Raw genomic sequence first — 24,318 nt, 5'->3', positions numbered from 1 at the left:
AATAATGTCGAACGAGAGTGTATTCGCTTTAGTGGCCACCAGTGTACATAAAATGAATAATCCGAGGTGACGATTAAAATTGATTGCTTTTGCTCCCGAAATCTAGTTTGTACTGGTAAAACTGAACTGTTATTTTAGGATATTTTTGATTAAAGTGTCATAGGTGTGTCTTTAATCTTTGTTAGTATAGCGTTATGTTTTGTTAGTTAAAGCAAAGGTAGGTAAATCTTTTGGTTTTTTAACTAGCTTTGTCCGCGTTCCCGTCATATTAAAAAGTATCTTATCTCCCAAGTCAGTTGATACCTTGTCTGTGTATCAAGTTTCATCAAAATCCGTTTTTAAAAACATCAGCAATCACTTCAGCCAAACGCGATAGTCGTGCACAAACATACATACAGGAAAACTGAAAACATTTTATTTTTTTTGAAGTCGATTAATAAGAATGATGTTATAGATGCCTGTCAAACCCAAACTTCATGTTACACAAATATTTACTTAAAATAACTGAATCAACGATACTCCAAGTTCATTAGCAAGTTTAGCCCCTAATGACTCAGTCCTACCCTTATCAGACCTCTGGTAATCAAGAGTCGATCAGACCCGCAAACAGATGTTCGATTCTGAACTTTGTTTATCTTGCCACAAGTTTCAATTTAATATTAACATGTCTGGCGAATGAAGTGACATTCTACGTCATCACGTCAACAGCCTATAAGTGGCCACTGCTGACTAAAAGCCTCTTCCCACGGAGAAGGTTTGAGCATTAATCATCACGCTTGTTCAATGAGGGTTGGCGATTTCAAACTTATAAGCCCTGGTTTCCTCACAATGTTTCCCTTCACCGCTTGTCAATGGTGTCTAAATAATCTTAGAAAGTACATTTAGTTCAGAAATTTCATATAGATACTTCCTGTTGGTACGTTTCGATTCCTTATACATGAGAATTGGGCCTTAAACCTGACTGACACTGCTAGGCCACCACGATTCACATACTGACATTCTATTCAAGATTAAAAATCAGCGTTTTTAATAAAGAAATTAGGCTTTAAAGAAGCCCATACTTTTTACAACTTAAAAATATGGCTTTTCATATTTTAATCATTTGTAATAGCTTCTAGGACTTCACATTGAACAACAAAACATAATGTTTACAAATCCTTGAAACTGCAACACAAACTCTAAGTTCATATGAAAAATTAAATTTAAATTACTAAAGTGCATGTCTAGCTTTCACAGCGGCTGTTCCAACATAATTACAAGTTAATTAAGAGCTGCTGGTAAAATTAATAGTTACACGGAACTCGCTGTGTGTAGAAACAAAATGGAGGTGACACGAAATCATGTCGACCGCTTAGTATGTTACTATGAACCTTATGGCTGTGATATTTATGTTCCATTTGTTTTATGGAGTAGAGAGTGTAATGAATAGTGATTAAATTATAATGATCTATATTAACGGAGTTACTTTAAAGGACTGTAAAGGGTACATGTTTTAGCTTACTAACTGTTATGTTTTAGCCGATTTAAAAAAGGAGATTCTCAGTTTGATGATGGCGTGATAAAGCGGTCTAACTAACACATATTATCTATTATATAAAAATAAGTCGGGTTTTCCTTCCTGACGCTATAACTCCAGAACGCACAAACCGATTTTAACGGTTTTGCATTCGTTGATAGGTTTCGGCCTCCGTACAGGTTTCCAGCAAAGAAAAATCAGGAAAAAAAATAGTCAAAAGAATAGCTGGGCATCAGGGAAAATCATTGGTGGCGAAACGGAGTTCGCCGAGTTTGCTAGTTATTTATAAATATTAAAGGGTTTGTTTGGATATTTGTGTCCTTCAATTCGCTGACGGAGTGATACCACGGTCCCACTGAATACCGACGTGAAACAACGCTTGGGTTTTGTTTCGTTGTGTGAGTGAGGTTCCTGGAGGCTGAATTATTTCCCAATCTTCCCAATCCCTAATTCCCCAACAGCCCTTAAAATCCAACCCCCCAAAATGTACTTGTAACGCGTCTGGTGTATGGGTAGCGGCGATTGTTTACCATCAGGTGATCCATCCGCTCGTTTACCGGCTTATACCATAAAACAAAACTTAATAGACCATTGTCAACTCGATCTTAATGTGAATCATTTACACCTTTGACATAATAATCTATCAATTACATTCACAAAGCACAAAATCCGGGTAATCAAATAAAAAAATATATCAGACGACATTCTTAATCCGTAAGATTATTCACAATGAATAAAGAATTTCACTTTAATATTCTAAAGTTGTAGAATTTAATCCAGTATTGTTGGAAACAGATGCCGAGTTGAAAAGGCTTGCAAAGATATTGTCCCATTCACATCATATCTTTGTTCTCATATTGTAAAAGATGGCTAAGAAAGTGACATCTTTTATCTTTTAATGAAAGAAAGGGTGTATCTTTATTAAATGTTTATAAAGATGAGTTCTTAACAGTCGTTTCACGTTTCAAGAGTGGCACGATTTTTATGAGAAGGCACTACCGGTTACCGGGGCTCCAGCTCGAAAAACATGAGTAGGGACGGGGTGGTTTTTAGTCAGAGTCTGACACTCCCTCTCGGCTCGCCCAAGGCGGCATAAATAATTGCATGATTTTCCCCCCTTAAAAAGGTACCTAATCCTTGACATTGTATTAGTTTAAGTTTTTATATTTGAAATTACATTATCACATGATGTTATTAAGTAGAAAACAATTAAACCTAGAAAATTGGAAATCTTTACACTACGACTGTTTGCCTGAACTGAGAATCGAACCTTAGACAACTCATTTGGCAGTTGAACTTAACAGTCATAGGTTTAAATTCACACTTTTTATTACATCTATAAATTATGTATTTTTATATTTTATGAAACGATTTGCACACAGCCCGCGGCAATGGCAATACAAAGGCGATGAATGAGAAGTAGGTATAAACATTTTTTTGTTCTGAAAAACAAACTAAATTCCTAAAGATTTTACTGTGTCGTATCTCTTTGAGTTGGGTGATAGGTCAGTTTTATACACACACACATACACACACAACGTCACGCCTTTTATTCTCGAAGGGGTAGGCAGAGGTGCACATTACGACACGTAATGTCGCTATACAATGTACACCCATTTTTCAACATTTGTGTCCCATTTAATAGGGAGTAAGCCTTTCATGTACTGGGCTAAATTCCAGACTCCGTGCTACTACTGAGATATTTTCTAAAAGCCCAAAAAAGGACAGTAATACTTTGCCCGACGAGGCAGTCGAATCGAAGTTTACTTTGTTCATAAACGCACATTTATAAATAAATTAATAGATAAACTGTCGATAAAAGTATCTCAGAAACCGGGCATAACTCACGTAACTATTTGACAAAGAAACTGATTATGAGCTTCTAGCATGGCTTGAAACTACAAAGCCAGTTCTTAATAAATGTAGGTATATAATTAAATAAGTACATAGGAATGATTGTTCAATTTTGAACCTAAACTAAAGTAATCTAGACGCACCTGGTGCTGGATTTAATGCTAGATTTTACAATTTCATTTTGCATGCCGTGCAATTTGTATAATGAATTCTAATAACTAAGATTTTAGATGTAATTTCCAAATACTGCTGCAATATTTCTTAAAAATGTATGGTATTAATAAAACGTTCGCCCGCCCGGTTTCGAAACCTTCCAACAGCAAAGTACCAATATGACAATTTCCGAGTTATATTATGTACTTTCTAACATTATTTAGACATCACTAACTAACGGTGAAGGAAAATATATAAATATAACATATAATGTATTAGAACTCAAAACGGGATATTTACTATGTTTTTCTATTTCTATGAGTTTCCCATATTTCGGCACTGTTGCAAGCGCCATGATCACGGATGAACTTCTCTTTCATGAACTCTCTCCCGTTTCGAGTTCTAATACTAATGTTAGTGACCATGTCAGTTTAAAAATCTATAATGGTTGTTTTAAACTACGATCTCCAATCCAATCTGCCAAACGTGGAGATTATAGCAAGATCTCTTATGCACTATTGGATTAACCCGGACTGTCGATATCGAAAATAACTAGATATCGCAACAAAAGCATTTTTATTAAACCCTTAAGTAAAGAAATTTCAATTTATTTGACTAGGCTGTATGCACGATTATCTTTGCTCACAATAATACAAAATCAAAAATGGCGCCGAGCGGTATGCGGCTTAGCAATTTACTTTGCACATTCTGTTTTGAATTTTATTCGTTGTGAGAAATGACATTTCAATTTGGTTGGAATAATTTTATGGGTTTGTATCTTAATATTGTATTTTATGTAGGTATATAGGTAAACTGTTCTTTCTAATATATGTAGGAGGCTTTTCAAACACTGTATGCGTTATTACTCATGTGTTACTTTAATAATATTATTTTAATAAAGATTTTTTATTACGAGTATAATTTTAAAAAATGCATTTGCGTATATTTGGAATCAGATAATATTGATTGTGCTAAACAATGAATATTGCCACAAATAGGGAAGTGTCATAGATTATTTTCTTTAGATAGGTAATAATAATGTTTATGCTAAAAACACTTACTGATAATCTGTCCATCATCCCTTTGATCTTTTCTTCGGCTCTGTAATACATAATAAACTACGATTACTATAATCTTACTAAAATAAAACAAGAAACTAATTAAAACACAATTAATAAGAAAAGAAAAACTAATTTTAAAAACACACACCATTTTGGAATTATCAAATGTCAATTGGAACTATTCAAAAATTCAAAAATAAGCGGGATCTGGCCAAGGCGCGCGCGGCGTGTACACTAAACTGGCCAGTTAGGAACGTGTTCGAAATTTAAACGAGGTGTTACGGGCACAATGCTTGTACGGGACAATTTTACTTGGCTGACGTGGTCTTGTAGCGGCGGCCTAGAATTTATTTTAGATTATTATTTATAAATTTATTTATTTTTCCAATATTTGCATAAATTTATCATTTTATTATTTCCTACTGGGAATAAAGTTTGATAATTTTATATCCAATAATTTCTGATTCATATTACAAGTAGTTGAATTTAGAAACAACTGTTTTTGTCGGTAAATTTTAATAATAATTCGTATATATGTATATCTATGAATTATAATTATTTATATACCACTAACTCATTAAAAATTTATAAAGGCATGTATATCTACTCTATACGACAATTTATCTCCAAACATGAGATCAAACAGACCAAGTAATAATATCAAAATATATAATTGTATAAATAAATTCATTACATAAGAGCAATAATAGGATTAGTGGAACGTAATCGCATTTGCTCTCATTCTACGGTTGCAAACAGACTGCGAAACAGGCTGCCATTTTGAATTTCCCCAGATATTTAAAATCTGTATGTTACCCTGATTTTCTTCGCAGGTACATTTGGAATTGGATTGTTAGAATAGGAATTCTTATATTAGCTTAGGAATTTGGTTTGAGGATTTAATTATTTTTGTATTTTGTTAATTTAAATTAAACACAATTATACATTAATCAGCAGTAAATGAATAACAGGGTCTCCCAGTACTACAATGGACTAATATCACAACTAGTGAAAAGAGGTTTTTAATATTCAAAGCGTGGGAAGAAGCAAGACGTTCTGCTCTTTAAGGGGAGAAAATCATTCAATTACTTCTCCCGCCTTGGGTGAGGGGAGAGGTAATGTCAGACTCTTACTGACTAAAACCACCCTGTTCCTACTCCTGCTTTTCAAGCTGGAACCCCAGTAAGGCGTTAGGTAGTCCTCAAGGCATTATGCTGAGTTAATATTTTCTATGGATAAGTTACGACCGTAGAGTACCAGAATTATCACTGAACACAAAAACATACCGAACACAACTTGTTACACCTACTACAAAGCACAAAGCTTTTTAATTTTCCTCTTCCGAGTTATAGAGAGAGAAACACAATCAGACGCAGACAGATCGTAGAAAAAAAAATGGCGTCAAAAAAATCTAGACACAATTTACCTAAATCTATATTTTCACGTCATTATTAATGAATAAATCTTAGTTTTTTTTCTTTAATTTATCGTTTCTTTTGATCTTGCGGTGTATTTGCGATAAGTATTATTTAAATGAGGTTCATGAATGTGATTTATATAGGTACGTTCTTTGGTAATGTCCATTACTACATAATAATGTAGTTGTAAAAATTATTAAAGAACAAATTGTGAGTCAACTTTTGTATTATACGTAATAACATGTGGTTATGGGAGGTGTGTCATATTATGTGATTTATTGTCATTAATTTTTAATATTATTAAATTCTTTTACCAATGAAGTTATGTTAGTTTAAACTGAAACTAGACAAATGGAAACCTTTTTATAAGATATTACTCTTCTTTATGATATAGGTACCTAAAAAATCTTTAAAAATTATCATCAGCATTTTCCTGCTCTTATGTCCTAAAAATGCTTTGTTCAGGAGTTGACGTCCTGTGGTAGTCCTGATATGATGATGATGCCATGAAAATACAACATCAATGTATGACAAAAAAATATACTTGGAAACAATTTTTGAACAAAAATTTTAAAATTATTTGCCCCATATCCAAAACATTCTCTATATTTTAAATTAAATAGCGTTTTTTATGTAAACCACATTATTCTTAGAAAAATACTACATAAAATAAACTTTTATAAACTATTAAAATTGCTATTATGACCTGCAAAGTCCCCATTAGAAAATATTTGAATATTCATAAAAATTTCATCAAGCCAAATTGCATTCTGCCAGATTTTAATAGTAGGCAATTTTTCTCAGTGATAGCTCTCGAAGAAAATACACTGGGGAGCATGGAAATGTATGCATTTTAATAAAGTCTCGTAAGTCGACGACGAAATATCATTTGCGACCTTAATTAAGGCTAAATTAGGTTTTTATTGCGTTCATTCCTTTGTCATTTGGTGCTATTTGAATTTTAATACGTTTGAAATGGTGTTTGTATTTAATTTTTCTTAGTTTTTAGCTACAGAATACACAAGACTTTTTTTGATTCGTTTTCAGTCACGATCAAATATAATATTAGTAACTTAATTAAAATATAATTGAGTATAATTTCAAAACCTTGGAATTAAATTGATTGGCAAACCAGTGAACCCTAAATGAGACTAATAAAAATATAATATAAATACAATATTAATAAATCCAGTAATTACACACTTTTGTTAGCATTGTAACATCTGTTGAATTATTTATTATGCAGCATTTAGTTCTATAAATCAAGTTGCACCGACATCGCTACGGAGTCCAGATTTTTCATTAAAATACTACTGTTTGCAGCGTTGCATATTTAAAAGTAATTTACACCGTGCCGCGCACAAAGTGCGATCCCGGAATACTAAGATTAAAATCACAATTCACAAAAGCAACAAAGAAATACGATGAAGCTAAATTCCGAAGATATATATCGCTTCGAGGGAGATGAACGCGCATTATCACAACAGGGATTTAAGAAAAATCTTCGCGAGAATAACAGCCAAGCGAGCCAATCATCTCCTTTATAACGGTCCATAAGGCAACACCCCTTGAGATTTTGTCGATACCTTCAAAACAGCACTTGTGTACAATATTGAAGAGATCGGAATTTATACACTTTTGTATCGAGAGAGAAGAAATTGATAAATTATACATATTGTTTAGAAAACGATTTATTATTAGCTGTCACTATTCTTTGTTATTTTATAAAAGAGAAGTGTGTTGTTTATTTTGTCTTGAAGTGTAATGGTCTTTTTTTTTGTGCTGAGCGTTTCCTTTTGCAAAATTTGCTTAATTTTAACCGAACTGTATTAAATCCGATTTAACTCATAATCATAATACATGGATTAAACCATGTAACAGTTCAAAACAACACTAATATTTCATTCCGATGTCGCTAAAAGTCGTTTTCCTACACGTTTAAATCTAAAACCGTCCTAAAACTTTGGTATTCAAATCATAAGCGGTTTAAATCATTGCCAAAACGATAAGGGTGACGGTTTGATGTAAGCCCGTTAATTTATGCATGGTCTTGACTATCGTCCCGTGATCCCACGATGCTCAGTCCTGAATCGTTTGACTTTGCTACATAAGGCTCATTAGCATATTCGAAATTTTCATCCCAAAGGATGGTATGATCCTCGGAATTTAATAATGTTCGTGTAATTTGTTTGGAAAGTTTTAAACGTGGTACTTTTACGGGGTATTTTGTTACTTATTCGTTTATGTTCGTTTAAAAAAATTGTTCGTAATGTTTTATTGTATTTTTTATATGTTGCAAATGTTTGCTTATTGAATTTATATGTTAAGATTATTAATAAAAGATTCAAAGCACTTTTGTTTTGTAACGGATACTACTATCATGATTATAGTTGAATTGCCTATTTATTATATAGAAATTATAATTCTAATGGCATCTCCACCTGTGTTCCTTACACTGAAACCAAGCGTGATACCTAAAAATAAAAATTAAACAATTTAAAACAACATTTTTTATAATAAAAAAGTTATGACAGCGAACAGCCAGCCAACACACCTGTAATAAATAAAAATAAAACGCACAACGCCGTGACAAAGTCACAGCGTGCAGATTTATACTTTTTGCTCTAGTTTATAGTCAGTTTCGGATAGGCTCGCCTCCAAACAATTGTAGTTGAACATTTATGACTCCACAAATTAAATGGTATATGAGAGAATTTAAAAAAAAATGAGGTTACTTTTGGATGCAGGAAGTATGTTCTTGACACGAATACATATATTATTTTATTGAGGTTACAATAAGGAAGTCTGAAAGTAAGTTACACGTGGAACGAATTTTATGTATTATCTAACTTTTAGCACAAGTTTGTTGTGTATAAGGCCACATTGCCACGAGGGCTGTTTTGCGTTAAAAATTCAAATAGAACAAAATACATTTTTGTACAAAGCACCCAAAATAATTGCTTGAATAATAATTATATACGTATGTTAAACATAACTCTTCCATGGCAGTCGGGTAAAAAGTGCTCATTTAAATTGGGTCTCGGGCATCGATAATTAGGTACTTATGGCTGAAATTAATTCTGTACATACTAATGACCATAAGTCATATAAAGTTAAAAGTAATATATTGGTCTGTAATATTTGTAGGTTGTCTAGGGATGTGACTACAGATGTGTAATCAGGATACATGGAGCTATTCATACTATTTTTTTAATAATAATTTTGTATGCATATTTAATTTTTTAATTTTATGTGTGATCTCCATACTGTATAGAATTAAACATAGTATATAGCTTAATGTAAAAGCAAACATTTTGTAACAAAAACTAATAACATAACTGGTGAAGTGTATGAAAAATAAACACATTTACAATATTTAGTCCAACCAAGCAGTTCCTAGTTCTTGCGAATCCCGGCAAAGACCAGAAATCGTCGACTGATTGCTTTTGCAATCAGTTGCCCAACGAGACTGAATAACATACTAAAGATTAAGCTTTAAAAACTTCACTGGAAATAAAAAAAACAAAGAGTTGGTTCCCTATTATCTTAATTCTCGACTAAAGACTTCCCAACTATGAGCCGTTGGGTTTAAGGCCGACCCTAATGACGATCATTTGTCTAAATTCTTCACGACTCTCGAACCGAGTAAGAATTATTTTTAATTAAACCTTTTTTAGTGCTAAAGTTTTCATTTTCACGTCCTCAAAGGAAAATTCTTTGGCGTACCTAATTTTTTTATTGGAAATGAGAAGATTTACGTATCTGCGTATGGATATCATTCTAGACTTTATACCTTCTTACATTCAAGAAAGGAGCACATTCCTTTTTAAAAGGACGGCAGCGCGCCTTTGTCTCCTCTGGTGTACTCATGGGCGGCGCTAATCGCTTACCATCAGGTGATCCGTTTGCTCGTTTGCCTCGTATTCTATAAAAATACCTACAAATAAATTACAATTTTATTCGTTTTTTTTGAGGGAGAAAATCATCCAATGACTTCTCCCGCCTTGGGCGACGCGAGAGGGAGTGTCAGACTCTTACTGACTAAAAACCACCCTGTTCCTTCTCCTGCTTTTCGAGCCGGTGTCCCGGTAAAGTAGTCTAGGTAGTCTAGGTAGTCCGCAGCTCCGGATCAGGCATCAGCCCTACTGGGCCCCATCTGTGGTGGTCTGATGTCCGTCTAATAATAATCTGTCTCCTTAGTACGAGTTTACTTTACAAACTCGTAACTCTAAATATAACATAAATATAACCTATTTATTCATTATTGTTGAACAAATATTATGTCCTTATTTAGTTTACAATCAATTTTTTTTTTCGCAAACCGAAGTCGGTGTATCTATCTTTGTTTGTATATATACAAATGCGTTAATTACAGCTAAACCCAAAAAACCTACTATCTCAACGGACGTGTAAGCGGTCGTAAACTCCCATAAATACTGAGTAAATTCGTGGCAACATCGTTAGGCGTCGGTGTTGCCAGCCCAAAAAGATACACTTGTCGGCCGCTTCCGGACAGCTGTCGCAGGAAGCTCATCCGTCACTCGTGTGGCAACACTGAACTTGACAAGGGCTACATAGTGTCAACAGTATTTTGTTACTGGAACAACTATTTAAGCACAAATATTTATTTTTGATAGAATTGTTTTAGGTAGTTTGGTCAGAAAATTACTCATGATCGTATTTGCTAATTACCCCTAAGGCATCTTTTAACTAAGAGTTTCTTGGTGTAACGTAGCACCTAAAGTAACCCCTAACTACTACGTCCTGTTAGGTGTCACTTATTGTTTGGAGAAAACCAAAAGCACGTTGAATGCAACAATTTTAACTTTTAGTTCCTTAAAATTTAGAAGATGTTGATAGACGGATATTTTGTTCTTACACTGACTAATTAACGAAAGACAAATGATTTAATTTTGACTGATTATGGATGTCTATAATGATTGTTTTTCTTTTTAATAATGAAGCTCTGACTTTTTTTTTAACCATTGATGTATAAAGTCGTTTAAGTAAATCAGACTATTAATATTTGGAAGCATATTTTAGAAAATAAATGAAGTGGCATTAGGTTTCTTTTATTTATGAAACAGAATGCATCAGACCAGTTTCCTATTTACTTATTTATAAACCCTTAAGGTAAATAACTAAATAACGCCATAGATAAAACAGACACTAAAGGCGTCAACACAAGTCATATATTTTAAATCCGCGTGATGAATTGTTGAAAGATGGACTCCATAAATAGCTAGGTAATTGACACATTGTGCCCAACAATTTATATATTTATTTACACATTCCAAGCTTTCAAACTGGGTAGACATCTTGATTCTAGTCAAGGGCGCAGTAAATATGGGTGTAATGATGTCCAGAGAACTCTAACCTAAAATTGCTTTTAAAAGTTAAAGGATAAGGTGTAAAATTGATTGACATCCAGCTTCAAAGCAAGCTAATTTCTTATTAGTAGGTATAGTTCAAAGACGTTTACAAATACGTAAATAAGAAATTACCCTAGTAGATAGGTACTTGTACTTGGAAAACTGAAATCGCTTCGATTTCAGTTTTTCATTGCCCAATTGGGTGGAGTATGTGGTTTTATGATTATTCATAAATTTTCTGAATAGACTCCGGAGTATGACAATAGGCTCAGCCGTAGATTCTGGTATTGTCTTGGTAACACAAACATCCAATTACCTATTATTCTATCGAATATATAAATAGAGTCGAAAAAGGTTGAAAATCTAACCAATTCTTGTCAGCAGCAGAGCATTGGTTTTGTTTGCTCCGATCCTGAGCTTGTTACTGACCCCAAGGAGTATGCCACTATTTCATAAATTTTCTGGCACCATTTACCTGGTCATTGTCTTGGTAACACAAACATCCTTACCTATTATTCTATCGACAATAGGAGAACCACGTCGTCCGTGTGTTGTAAAAATCCACGAAAAATATATTAAATTTTGGTTATTGGTTAAAATCACCGCATTGATTTTATCTCTAAAGGACGGACTCACTATATACCATTCTTCATTGGCTACAAACATTTGGCTACATAAATGGATACAGGTCACACTGGTTACCACATCATCAAGGGCAGCTGGTCACCATTACATCATCCTACGTTGTTTAATTGAGGTCGTCATCTGCATTGGTCTGGAGAATTACATAATATCCTTTCAACAATATGTCGGTACTTATATTTTCTTTATTCTTCTTTACAGGCTCGGAACAAGCCAGCTGATGGTGGTGGTCACGTCAACCAGAAGAATGCAGCGGGTCAAAAGTCTACCGCACCTTGTCAGAAAGGTAAAGTATCTTTTTATTATTATCATTTTTTTTTTTTTGAGGAGGAACATCATCCAATTACAACTGCCGCCTTGGGCAAGGCGAGAGGGAGTGTCAGACTCGTACAGACTAAAAACTAGCCCATTCTTAGTCCTGCTTTCCGAGTCCGAGCCCTGGTAACCTACTAGGCAGCTCCACTTTTCTTTACCACTAAGGATTAATACCTTTAAATAGGATTTACCCAAATAAATTACATTTACCTTCTTATTCTTCTGCTCTCGTGTTTTCGTCTCAGTCTACTCATTTGGAGACTAAAGATGTGAAATTACGCTACGGTAGAAACATTTGTTACAATTCTGTTCTCATCGACAGGTGGCCCAAAAACCCCCGTGAAGCCATCAGCGCAGAAGGGCGCAGCGAAGACCGCTCCGCCGAAGCAAGCAGCAGCAGCAGCGGCAGTGAAGACTCCTCAGGGCAAGAAGAAGAAAGGGCACAAGCACCAGCAATATGAACTGATTGTCACCATCAATCTGGTGAGTGGAATACTTAATATCTAACTTACTGCTCCAAGAAGAAATTTGCAACGCCTGAAAAAGGCCATAATAATTATTTTAATGAAGACCTGTGTATTGGGTAATACCTACCTTAACATGCAAATATATATTTTGAGTTTAAGTTAGAAGTATATTAGATATAGAGTAGTTTAAAGCAAGAATAATCCCAAGATGTTCCGACAAGTTGATTTGAACGCAACACTTGCATGAACTCACTTCCATCAAATTCCAGATCATGAATTGGTCATAAAGACTTCCCCTTTTTTAAATTGCGAAAACTCAATGTTTCTCGGTAAACTGTATACGTTTGTGTGTGTGTATGAAAACCTCAACTAGTTCCATTCAAGGCACGGAAACCCAATATTTTCCGCTATCTGAATATATTCTGTACAAAAACACAAAAAGATAGTACGCATTCACTATAATAGTGTTCAGCTATTCACAATAAGTGCGCCATAAGCGATTACTCGTATTTTTACGAACAAGCCCAGCTTCCTGACAAAATAAAACGAGGTAAAGTAATGAACTGCCTCATAAAATAAAAGTGAGCCTTATCGCGGGAAACTTTTACATCTGTCCCTCTCTAACTTTCCTACTTTCGAATAAGATGTCTCACTCTAACCCATGTTTCCGCGATCCGGCACGCGTAATCGTCTGTGATTGGATTATCGAAAGTTGTTTGTGAAAAACGTACTTTTTTGTTTTGTTTTGTTGTTCGCATTGAATTTCATTTTCCCGGAAAATCTCTCAATGTCACGGTTGAGTTCGTTGACTGTTACAGAAAAAAACGGATTTTTAACTTGACACTTGACAAGTCTATTTGGAAAATAAGAAAAAATATTCCCCGTTTTGTTGTATTTTTTGCTTTGATTGAGACCTTTCTCATACATTCAAATTAAGTTTTTCTAAAACGTACAAAACATGAGTTTGGCGTTAACATTTTCAAAATTTTATCGCTTTATTATTTTCTTTTTCAAACGTTTCCTATTCAAATGTCCCTTTTGAATACAAATATGAATCGGTAAGAAAATGCTTATTAAAAAATATATCAACACTCTTAATGAATTACTTCCCTTGGAGAATCCCATAATTAAGAAGATCGATAAGTATACCCTCTAGAGATCTTTCTCTTATTCTTTTATGAAAAGAAAGCAGATATTTATCAGCTATAGATGATACTATGTGCCGCTGAGAAGTGGAACTCCTCACCAGAGTTTGTTTTGCAGAAGAGTACAATGTCCGAAAGCCATGAGGGAATTGGTTGCAAAAGTCAACTTGTCTACAAAAATTAAACCTGCTTTTCCATCCATTAATGGGCACTCTCAAAGTCAAAGTCAAAATTACTTATTTCAAATTGAACAGGAAGGCACTTTTGTCGCAATTGAATATAACGTCTGTCTGTCGGTCAGTACTCTAGTGAAGCTATTTGCTCGTTCCGTGTAGATTCCTATGGAGAAGAACAAGCAAGAAACTCCATATGCTACTCTTTGTCAATCAGGTTCCCAATATAATTCTTGATTACATTGTTTAGATTGGTTCAGTTATGTGAGAACAATGTAACACGAATATTCAGTTAAAGAGAAAGAAAAAGAAATCTATCTTCATTTACCAGAAGACGAGAGTGCTCAAATGCGAAATCTTATAAAATGAAAGCTACGTTAAGGCAGGTTACGGTTCTACGATATATCAATTACATTTGTAACCCTAGTTTTTCGTTAAAAATAAATGAAATGTAGGTATATACTCAGGTTTATATGAATTTTATTTCTTTTTTATATAAAAAAATCTCTTTTTTACTCCACTTTTTATTAACTTAGTAACTACAACTAAAATAATATATTTTTTTCTAATTGTTCTTATAGCAGCTTGTCTGTCGTGAGAATATCTTGGAGAAATTATTTCCACAATAACATAAGCAACTCAGAAGGTTACTAGATGCTCAGTAGATAGATTTTTTACTTTAATTGCATGGTTGCTTGGAGTTTCTGTCAAAAATTTATCGCTTTCGATTCGACAGATTCCTCCTCCTTGTGTCGAATTACTTTCTCACGGACTATCGTTCGTTATCTTGCCCTGTCTTCGGCAGCGTGAATGGCATCACAGACTGTTGTGTTTGAATTGATATAAGTTATTAACACATTGAACGCCGTGGTGGCCCCCGGTGACCGACGTTAACGGAGAATTTGCCTTCAACAGTTTTCTATTGGCAGTCAAAGACTTAATGTCGGCCGAAAGTAGCACTTCTTTAAATCTATCTGCGATGTGACAAAGCTATTCAAATGTCACTGACATTGGAGTGACGTCATGGATAACATTAAAAATGTATTTTATTGGTGCAATTTTTATATACATACATAATTCTACATAATATTATAAATTCACTGCTATTTTATTACTCTTTCACCGTCATCTTTTTTGTGACAATCGTAAATGTCAAATTTTCATAATATTAAAAATGTTACGGTAGGTGTACTTTGAATATATTTATTTATAAAATTTATGTACAAGTGGCCATTTTGTTTTATATAAAAATAATTTTAACGCAACATTAATTAAGTTTATATTTATTTGATAAAATATATGTTTGCTGGTGCAGCTTTTTTTTTTAAAAGTCATTAACCTTTTACTGAAACTGTTGTCTAAAAATACAGACTAGAAATAAGAATACCTGATACACCCGGGACATTAATATTATGGTGTACTAAACCCACAATATCAATAACCATTATATTTCCTACATCAGTAGGGAATCTATCTGTATGTACCTAGACTTATCTACCTACCTATGTATGTAGATTTATCATAATTTTATGTATCAACATATTATATGATAAATGACAGATTTTTTCTTGCACTTTGTTGGTGGCGCTAGTTATGCTTATGGGAGTTTCTTGTAAAGTCAAATATAAAATGTCCAATGCATTGACATATTAAAATTAGTCTTTTGGATCTTAGTTCCCACTAGTGCTACTCGTCTTAGGTATAGTAGCTAGCACTAATTATCCAAAAATAGGCAACCTAAAAGCGATCTAATTAAATAAAGCCTTGCCTTTGACTTTGAACTGTAAATCATCTATTTTAGAACTCACATTAGAATGACAGAATTTTAGATTTATTTCTTCCAATTTGGCACGTTTTAGGTTCTTAGTCAATTGTTGTAAGTTGGCGTAAATGAGATAGACGGAGTTTTCAAATTCGATTTCCGGGTTGGACAGATTATGGTAATAAATACATTATACACAACGTGGTTTTAGCACGTAAGGTTTAAGCATCGAGCTAAGACTTCTTACTCCGTAGTCGCACTCTTGACATAGTCTTATTGTATTTGGTACGTAGGTAAATACATACACCAATTACTCATTAACCCTTTGGTCGTAATAATAGGCGAGGAGGTTGTTATTTCTCAGACTGTCTCTGTAGGTCTCTTTCTGATTTTTCACTACTTTAGTTATTTAGTTATGAAAAACTTATCTTATAAACTTAGCTCTGCCACCACACCTGCCCAGGTGTCCTGCAATAAACACACTATTATAATAAATAAATAATATTTTAAGACGCAACCATCTTGTATTTCCGCAATATTTATCATTGGAAAAGCAATTAAAATGACATTTAGTTCATATTTATTTCAACAGTGTCATTTTAGGGGCGTGCTTACATGGCCTGTATACGCCTACACAAAAGCACTTTATAACTCAAGAAAATCTTTTTTTATGGGATAAAGCGGTAAACGGGCAGATGCATAACCTAGCTGTATGTAATTGGTTTATCGTCCATAGACATTCACAACACTCAAGGAATGACAAATGCGTGTCATTCACGCGGTAATATACAACTTGAGGGTTGTTTCACGTCGGTTTTCTGTGATACCGGAGTATCATTCCAGTTAACCTTCTAAAGCCAAATTATTTGTCTTTGTGTTTGCTGTCTTTTTTAAAAGACTTCTTATTTTTGATACTGGATTCAATTCACTTACCTAAAATAATTTCTAATTTTAAAGTTTAGTTTATTTCTGATAACCATTTCTTATAAATTATGCACACGAAATTATTTTTGAAAATCGTGGGCGGTTTTACCCTTGGTACAGTTTAACTATAGCTCAATTTTATTGGCATACCGCGTCAAAAATGTATCAAAGAAAGAAAACAATGCGGCGACGCGACAACACTTAAATTTAACGACGCATATAAAAATTACGTGCTTATTTTAAATTCAAATTTATGAACTGCTAGCTTCTGCTTGCAACTCCGTTTATATAAAGACTAATTCTCTCGGGAACCTTAAATCCTAGAGAAAGCAGCTTGTGCACGATTCCAGGCTAATAAAATAAATCTTGGTATCATTGTATATTCAGTTCTACTGAGAAGACAATAAAATTCATTATCATATTGGTCTGAAAACGTCCAATGCTAATATAGGTCTCATGAAGGCTGCAGCAGCTGTTTGCAGTCGGCTTGGATATTACAGTTAGGTTACTAATAGAGGCTATTGATACCAATCCCTCGATGGCTAGTTGCAAATTCAGGACACAGTTTTACACACTAGTGGAAACGGGTTCAACTAAGATAATGTTTTTATATGGACAGATGCTTGCTATGGATTCGTGCTAAGGATGTGTGCTATGGATGCGTGCAATGGATGGTTTCGCTACTATCGATACATCTCACACTCGAGCTGCGCATCTTCCTCGAGCAGCTACATTGCGCAATTGTGCAAGTTAAATTGCACCTAACATAGTGTTAAAATACCTCCTAAAGTAGCTGAAGAATATTTAAACAGGTTAAATGATGATGTACAGAGTAAGATTATATTTTTATTTGTGCTTTTTTTCAAGACGCAAGTAGTCAAAACATGTTTTTCTTTTAGGATGAGCTTTTTAATGCTACCCGTGGCGCCATCTATCTATATTTAATTACATAGGCAGTTGCTTGTAAACTTTGGTTCAGTTACTAATATTGTCCATTAATGCAAAAGTTTGAGCTCTGTATGTATGTTTGTTACTCAATCACATCAAAACGGCTTTAAGGATCGGAATGAAATTTGGAACAGAGGGAAATTATAGTCTAAAAAAAAACAAAAGCTACTTTTTATCTCACGAACGCGGGCGAAACTGTTGGTAGAAGCTAGTTATTATTATGAATGTTATATTATTGAGATGTAAGGTAGGTATTATACGAATGTAATCTATTCTGTCGTCGCTACATGACGACGAAACGTAGTTTTGTTAAGCGCCTACGAAACTGTGGTGATTTTAACACACACCTGATAGATGTTGCTCATATTTTTTTCTCAGGCACTCAGCTCTTGTTTCTTAAGAAAAACAAAAGCCTTTTCGTGCTAATCTACTTAAGTACTTAAAGTCTGCTGTTACTTTTTCTTGAATTATCTAATATTTTTTTATCTAATTATATGTAATAATGTTAGATATATAAGTAGTAGCTAGGTAGAGAATTTCCTTGGTATTACAATAATTTGTCTATAATCTATAAACTAAATCTATGTTAACATTAAATTGAATCAACTGATTAAAATTACTTCTATATTGAATAATTCAATATAATATACAATTATCTTGATCTGATGTTTAACACAACATTAACTAATCAGCATTTAAGTTCTTAATTAATTTCAACAGATGTCGCTACCATCCGTGTTGACATTTTGTACTATATAGAAACTCTTATCATTAGTTCGATATTTAAGTCTGCAATGCAAAATAGCTTTAAGCTCATTACACATAAAGTTCATTTTTGTCCTGGCATCAGACATTGATCCACAACGTCACAGCTTGATGAGTCTATAATTTTCCCGCCAAACCTGCCGCGCGTTCCAAATGACACGCGTCGTGCCAAGATGCCGGAATAATATTTATTTGTTCCTCAATGACCGCAAAAATATTTACTAATTTGTTTTATTCCTATGTTTAAAAAAGTACAGATAATTATAATAGGTCTCATTTAATTCTAATTAGGTCTTGTTACAAATAAAAATTTAAACAAAATATTTATAAAAATAAAAGATAATTTTAACTGTTCGTGTAATGTACCTATTTTGAAAAATATCATCAGAAAAATGTGTTTAAAATATGTAGTATTTTCGTATGAATAATAGCTGTTTAATCTGATTATTTAATAACAGCAAAAACGTACTAGCTATGTAAACAGTACCTACATAAACTCATCTCCACCTACGCAGAAAAACTGTCACATCTTGACACCATTGTAGAACGCGCCTAGAGTAATAAGCGAAAATAATTTAAATATAGAATTCTACTAATATCCGAGCTGACAATGTCGCGTCGCGCATATTATCGCCAGTACGATTAAATAATTGATTTTAAAAATAAAAAAGCAATAAATAGATTGATAACACAAGTTTAAAAATAAACTAAAATACCTACATTAAAAATAAAACGCGTTCGTGCCAAAATCTATTTTAAAATTGGATCTAAAGAACCTTGTCTTTGTGTCGTGTTTAAAAAAAAACAAAATTAAAACAACAATGTGTGCGCGCCATTTTACTAATGTATTGTTTTCGTGTCGCATTCAAAATGAGAGAAGAGTTTTTGTGCAAAACCTTTTAAATTGTGTTGAATATAAGTGTAAAGTGCGATTAAAAGATAATTTCGAGAGATAATTAAGTATATAAAATGAAAAGTGAAGTTCAATGTGGCTAATTCATTGTTATTTTGACGTAACATCTGTGTTTTATACGTTTTGCATTGAAAGTTAATTCTCGTGTATATTTTATCGAAATTAATCACTATTTTGCATCGGTTGTGATTAATATTGTTGTGATTATATCATTATGAAGTAATCTTTAAATCAAAAAGCATCATTATTCCATTAATATGTATCTAATATCTCTATGTCGGTATGTAGTTAACCTACTTAACCCTTTAAGTGCCCAGTTTAATATCATTTACTGTAACCCTAGCGCGCGGCTACAAATCGAATAAAATATATCTACACTAAAATAAGGAGGATTAATTGTGTGAATAGAACGAAAAAATCATGCATGTTCTCCGTCGGAGCAATACGACACGAGCGGCAGGGACACGGAAATATTTGTCGCATATATGCGGTTAATGGGTTAATAATATTTATACATATAAAAATGAGAAAAAAAGTGATCTAATAGAATTGAAACCTTGAGAAAAAATGTGCTATGAAATTTCGATCTTCAATGATGATCTAAAATAAAATGAGGAAATCTCTTTTATGTTTTGGGTACACATACCTAAATGTAGTTGAATATTATTTAAATGACTGACTGAACATAAGTATCTATTTTAATTTACTTGTGTTGTCAAAACCTCACATTAATTGAACTTTAGGTAGATGTATTTAGCACTTCTTTGTCTGCCCATTAAATACTACCTATTTTTAATTTAGATAAGTATTTTAAGTTCTGAATTACAAAATATCTGTGAATATTCTACCTTTCCTATTTTCTTTTATATAGGTTTCCTACTTAAAAGACATGATATTTTCTTTATACTCTCACGTAATAAGTAGTGAAAACTGAGCACCTAAAAACAACCGCTAACCATATAAATCCGAGCTAAAAACTGTTCCACAAAATCTCATATATCTTTCTCGTTATATTATATAGCATATAGCAGATAGCTTCAATAAAACAAAGGATATCTGCTCAGCTACTTATTTTACTTGAAAAGATAAAACAAAAGAACAGCGCACAACTTTGAAAGTATCGGCAAAACTTTATAACTACTTATCAGAATACGGGGTGAGCACGGATGGAGTTCTTTTCGTTTTTCCCCAGCACCTAAATAAAAGATTTTGTACAGAATTAGCTTTCTATTCGCAGTTTCACACATGTATGTTATCTATACTTCTATACTAATATTATAAAGCTGAAGAGTTTGTTTGTTTGATTGTTTGTTTGTTTGTTTGAACGCGCTAATCTCCGGAACTACTGGTCCGATTTGAATAATTCTTTTTGTGTTGGATAGTCCATTTATCGAGGAAGGCTATAGGCTATAAAACATCACGCTACGACTAATAGGAGCCGAGCAGAGCGGGTGAAACCGCGCGGAAGTAGCTAGTTTATTATATACTAGCTTCTGTTAGCGGCTTCGGCCGCGTTCCTGTGGGATATAATTCCGATTATTCGATCAGCCAAGTCAGTTCATACCCTGTCTGTATACCAAATTTCATTAAGATCCGTTGAGCCGTTTCTGCCTGATTGACGAAAAAACATCCAAACAACTTTCACGTCGAATCGAATCGATCTTGTGTGAGACGAGAGAGAGGTTACCAGTTACCCAATTACCCCCCTTCCCAATCTTCCCAATCCCCGATTCCCCAACATCCCTTAAATCCTTACTCCAAAAAGACCGGCAACGCACTTGTAACGCCTCTAGTGTTTCGGGTGTCCATGTGCGGCGGCGATTGCTTACCATCAAGTTATTCGTCTGCTCGGTTATTTGTGCAAATAAAATCGATTTGGTATTTCATCAAATATTTTAAACTTACGACGGTATCAACCTTGCATTTGCCTTGGCATTCGCCAACACATCGATGTATCGAATCCAATGGCATTCGTATTGATAATTTCGTTTCGCCTTTACATGCGTTATTCGCAATGTAAATAATACCCATAGCTAATATAAAATATTTCACTCAAAATACCGTGAAAGAATAAAATATTATAAAAAAAATGTGTCAATATCAATCATTCATTCTACATAGGTCTGCTGATTATTATCCATAATCATATCAACAGCCTATAAGTAGCTACTGCTGACCAAAAGCCTCTTCTCGCATGGAGAAGGTTTGAGCATTAATCACCACGCTTGCTCAATGCGGGTTGGCGATTTACCACTTATACCTAATTAGAAATTATAAAGTTTCCTCACGATGTTTTCCTTCACCGTTTGTCAGTGGTGTCTAAATAATCTTAGAAAGTAGGTATATATAACTCGGAAAAGTCACATTGGTACTTGTCGTTGATAGGTTTCGAACCCCCATTTTCGTACATGAGGGACGGTCTTACACCTCGACGTCTTAAACCTCCGGGCCACCACGACATTGTCCATAATATTTCGTTTATTTTGTAAATAACCAATTTGTCTAAATAAAAATCTCTTACATACCATCTAATATCGTATCACCAAGTACGATCGTAGATGGTTATATGTATAAATAAAAAAAATATTCTTCTTTTCGCACTTTACTCTTTAATCGCAATATAGAAAGAAATTAAAAATGGCGGCCACTAAACCGGCAGAAGATAATTATAATAAAGAATATAGAAGACTGAGGAGACTTACTAGTGATCTGGCTATCCGTCAAGTATCTGTACGTATTGATATTATAAAACTTTTCAACAATAAACTACTTACGTTTAAAAAATCTTCAATACACATGTTAAAAGACGTATTTAAGTATGCTATTCCATCTTTTTTAAGGCATATTGCCTAAAACATTCTTCCAAGTCTGAAAAAATCTGTACTGAAAACCACATTAAAATCAGTTCAGCCAAACGCGAGATAATCGCGCACAAACATACATACATACATTTGAAGTCGGCTAAAAACCCTACAGAAGTATTTATTTCCTTTCAATCATGATGAGATGGTATCCATAAACCTTTAAAACGAGTTTTTAACTTTTAACTAAGTCTATTGACTCTATTATTTCAGAACAAAAAAGCAATAATATACATAAAGTAAGCATTAACAGAAGTTGAAACTAATTCTATACCTTTTTCTTTTCAGTCTGAATATGGCCTCACGGAAGAGCAAGTTGCAGGTAACATCAATTCATCTTATTGCCTTACAATACATCACAGCTAACTTACTTACCTACTTAGACAACTTAAATGAAACATTCAGCCGTTCAGTCAAACAGCTAGACCATTATTCAGTTGTTCAGACTGCTAGTTGAAAGGCTAATTAAGCTAGTTGGCTGTGACATTGACATAATATTTAGTTATTAAATGAGTATTAAATCAATGCCCTGTTTTCAAAGAAGCCCAATAACAAAGAACGTACGATCGGGTTGACGTATCCATATGGACAAAAATCCCCCTAAAAATAATAAATAGAAAAAAACCTCAATAACAAAGGATGATTTGATACGTGTTTGAGATGATTATAAAAATAACAACATAAATTCCTAGTCGTTCACTGTACCCTGTCCAGGTAGAGTGAATGACATAGTGGCTTGGTAGAGAACTTACTCTATCTGCAATGACTCTGAAGTAATTTAATGATTACATAACCCAATTGTTTTGTCGGTGCTGTGGACTACCTCGCTAGGTAGTCAGTCAGTTCCGTTCTGGGCGAGGTAAGAGTGTCAGACTCTTACTGACTAAAAACCACCCTGTTCCTACTCCTCCTCAAAAAGCAGGAGTAAAGGAGGAACGGAAGAAGTAGTTGGATGATTTTTCCGCCCTCAAAAAACACCCGTTACTAGGAATCGTTTTAGTAATTATTACCTAATTGTCTTTGAGTACGGCAGTATATCATAAGTCGCTCGAAAATAACAGCTAAATATCTTTACTACAGAATTCAAGGAAGCCTTCATGCTGTTCGACAAGGATGAAGATGGCACCATCACGATGGCAGAGCTTGGAGTGGTGATGCGATCGCTTGGACAACGACCTTCAGGTAATAACCAATTTTTATGACAAATAAATAATTATAATATCGTCATTTCAAAGTTTAAATTTAAAGCATTTGTTTCAATTAGTCTTAAATTAGGAACTTTTGAAACGTTTAATTTAATTGTCTGTCAGTTTGTCTGTCAGTAAAGCTAGGTGCTCGTTCCAAAGTGTAGCTTCGAGAATTTAGTCTGATTCATCTGATGGGATAGAATTAAGTCACTATAAGCGAAAACGTCTAAAATATCTAGAGGTAGGTAACACGTGGTTGCGAAGAAATCACCATAAAAAGATGCCCTTGATTTTCGTATCTCTAAAACAATGGACTTGTAAATTTATCTAACTGTATCATTTGTCTGACAATTTACCATTGGGTCAAAAAATAGAGACTACGTATATTTGCACACATGTTCTGCATTTATTTCAATACAGTATACGTAATATCTCCTTTGCAATTGCAGCCAATTTAATAATATCTAGGGTACGCTGTAATGTAAACAAATTGACTCACATATGAAGAATTTATTTTCTATTTACTTATTGAAAGATTCCCTCCTCCAGAATTTCGAATGAAAACCATTTGGTACTTTTAGAGAAAGATACAATACTGTGATAGACGAACAATGTAGCGTTTACCATTAGCTCCCTCTCGGTAACGAACCATGAACCTAATGCCAACAGCCTTCTCAATTGTAAGGAAACAAGAAACAATTGAACACAGGAATTAATTATGCGAAATTAATCAATTAAAATGAGACAAAGAAAGAATGGATTCTCTAATTTGTCTTGAAGGCACCGTTTTGTAGTTATAGTTCGTTTTATATCATTATTTACCTGTTTCTTTACTTGTAATT

At 33.8% G+C, this 24,318-nt stretch overlaps 2 protein-coding genes across 13 annotated transcripts in view; one reads left to right on the top strand and one right to left on the bottom strand.

The window, feature by feature from the left end:
• Nucleotides 1-4,887, bottom strand: part of LOC118268878 (troponin C-like) — a 266,651-nt gene extending 261,764 nt beyond the window's left edge. For both annotated transcript variants that reach the window (XM_050700637.1, XM_035583667.2), the window contains exons 1-2: nt 4,733-4,887; nt 4,585-4,624 (exon numbers count right to left, since the gene is read on the bottom strand). In XM_050700637.1, coding sequence (XP_050556594.1) covers nt 4,585-4,624; nt 4,733-4,735 — 43 coding nt within the window. In that variant the 5' untranslated portion in view covers nt 4,736-4,887. The remainder of the gene's footprint in view (nt 1-4,584; nt 4,625-4,732) is intronic.
• Nucleotides 1-24,318, top strand: part of LOC118268877 (calmodulin-A) — a 222,845-nt gene that overhangs the window by 189,030 nt on the left and 9,497 nt on the right. For 4 of the 11 annotated variants that reach the window (XM_035583659.2, XM_035583660.2, XM_050700588.1 and 1 more), the window contains 4 exons: nt 12,218-12,302; nt 12,654-12,814; nt 22,578-22,611; nt 23,370-23,471. In XM_035583659.2, the coding sequence (XP_035439552.1) occupies nt 12,218-12,302; nt 12,654-12,814; nt 22,578-22,611; nt 23,370-23,471 (382 nt within the window). Of the gene's footprint in view, nt 1-12,217; nt 12,303-12,653; nt 12,815-19,081; nt 19,152-19,174; nt 19,529-22,052; nt 22,159-22,577; nt 22,612-23,369; nt 23,472-24,318 lie in introns of those variants that run through there. The other 7 variants (XM_035583661.2, XM_035583666.2, XM_035583665.2 and 4 more) reach the window with 7 other exon arrangements.

Source organism: Spodoptera frugiperda, chromosome 2 (genome assembly GCF_023101765.2).
Source record: "Spodoptera frugiperda isolate SF20-4 chromosome 2, AGI-APGP_CSIRO_Sfru_2.0, whole genome shotgun sequence".
Taxonomy (NCBI): Eukaryota; Metazoa; Arthropoda; class Insecta; order Lepidoptera; family Noctuidae; genus Spodoptera; species Spodoptera frugiperda.
The sequence above is the reverse complement of the archived record's forward strand: the minus strand, read 5'-3'. Positions and strand labels throughout refer to the sequence as shown.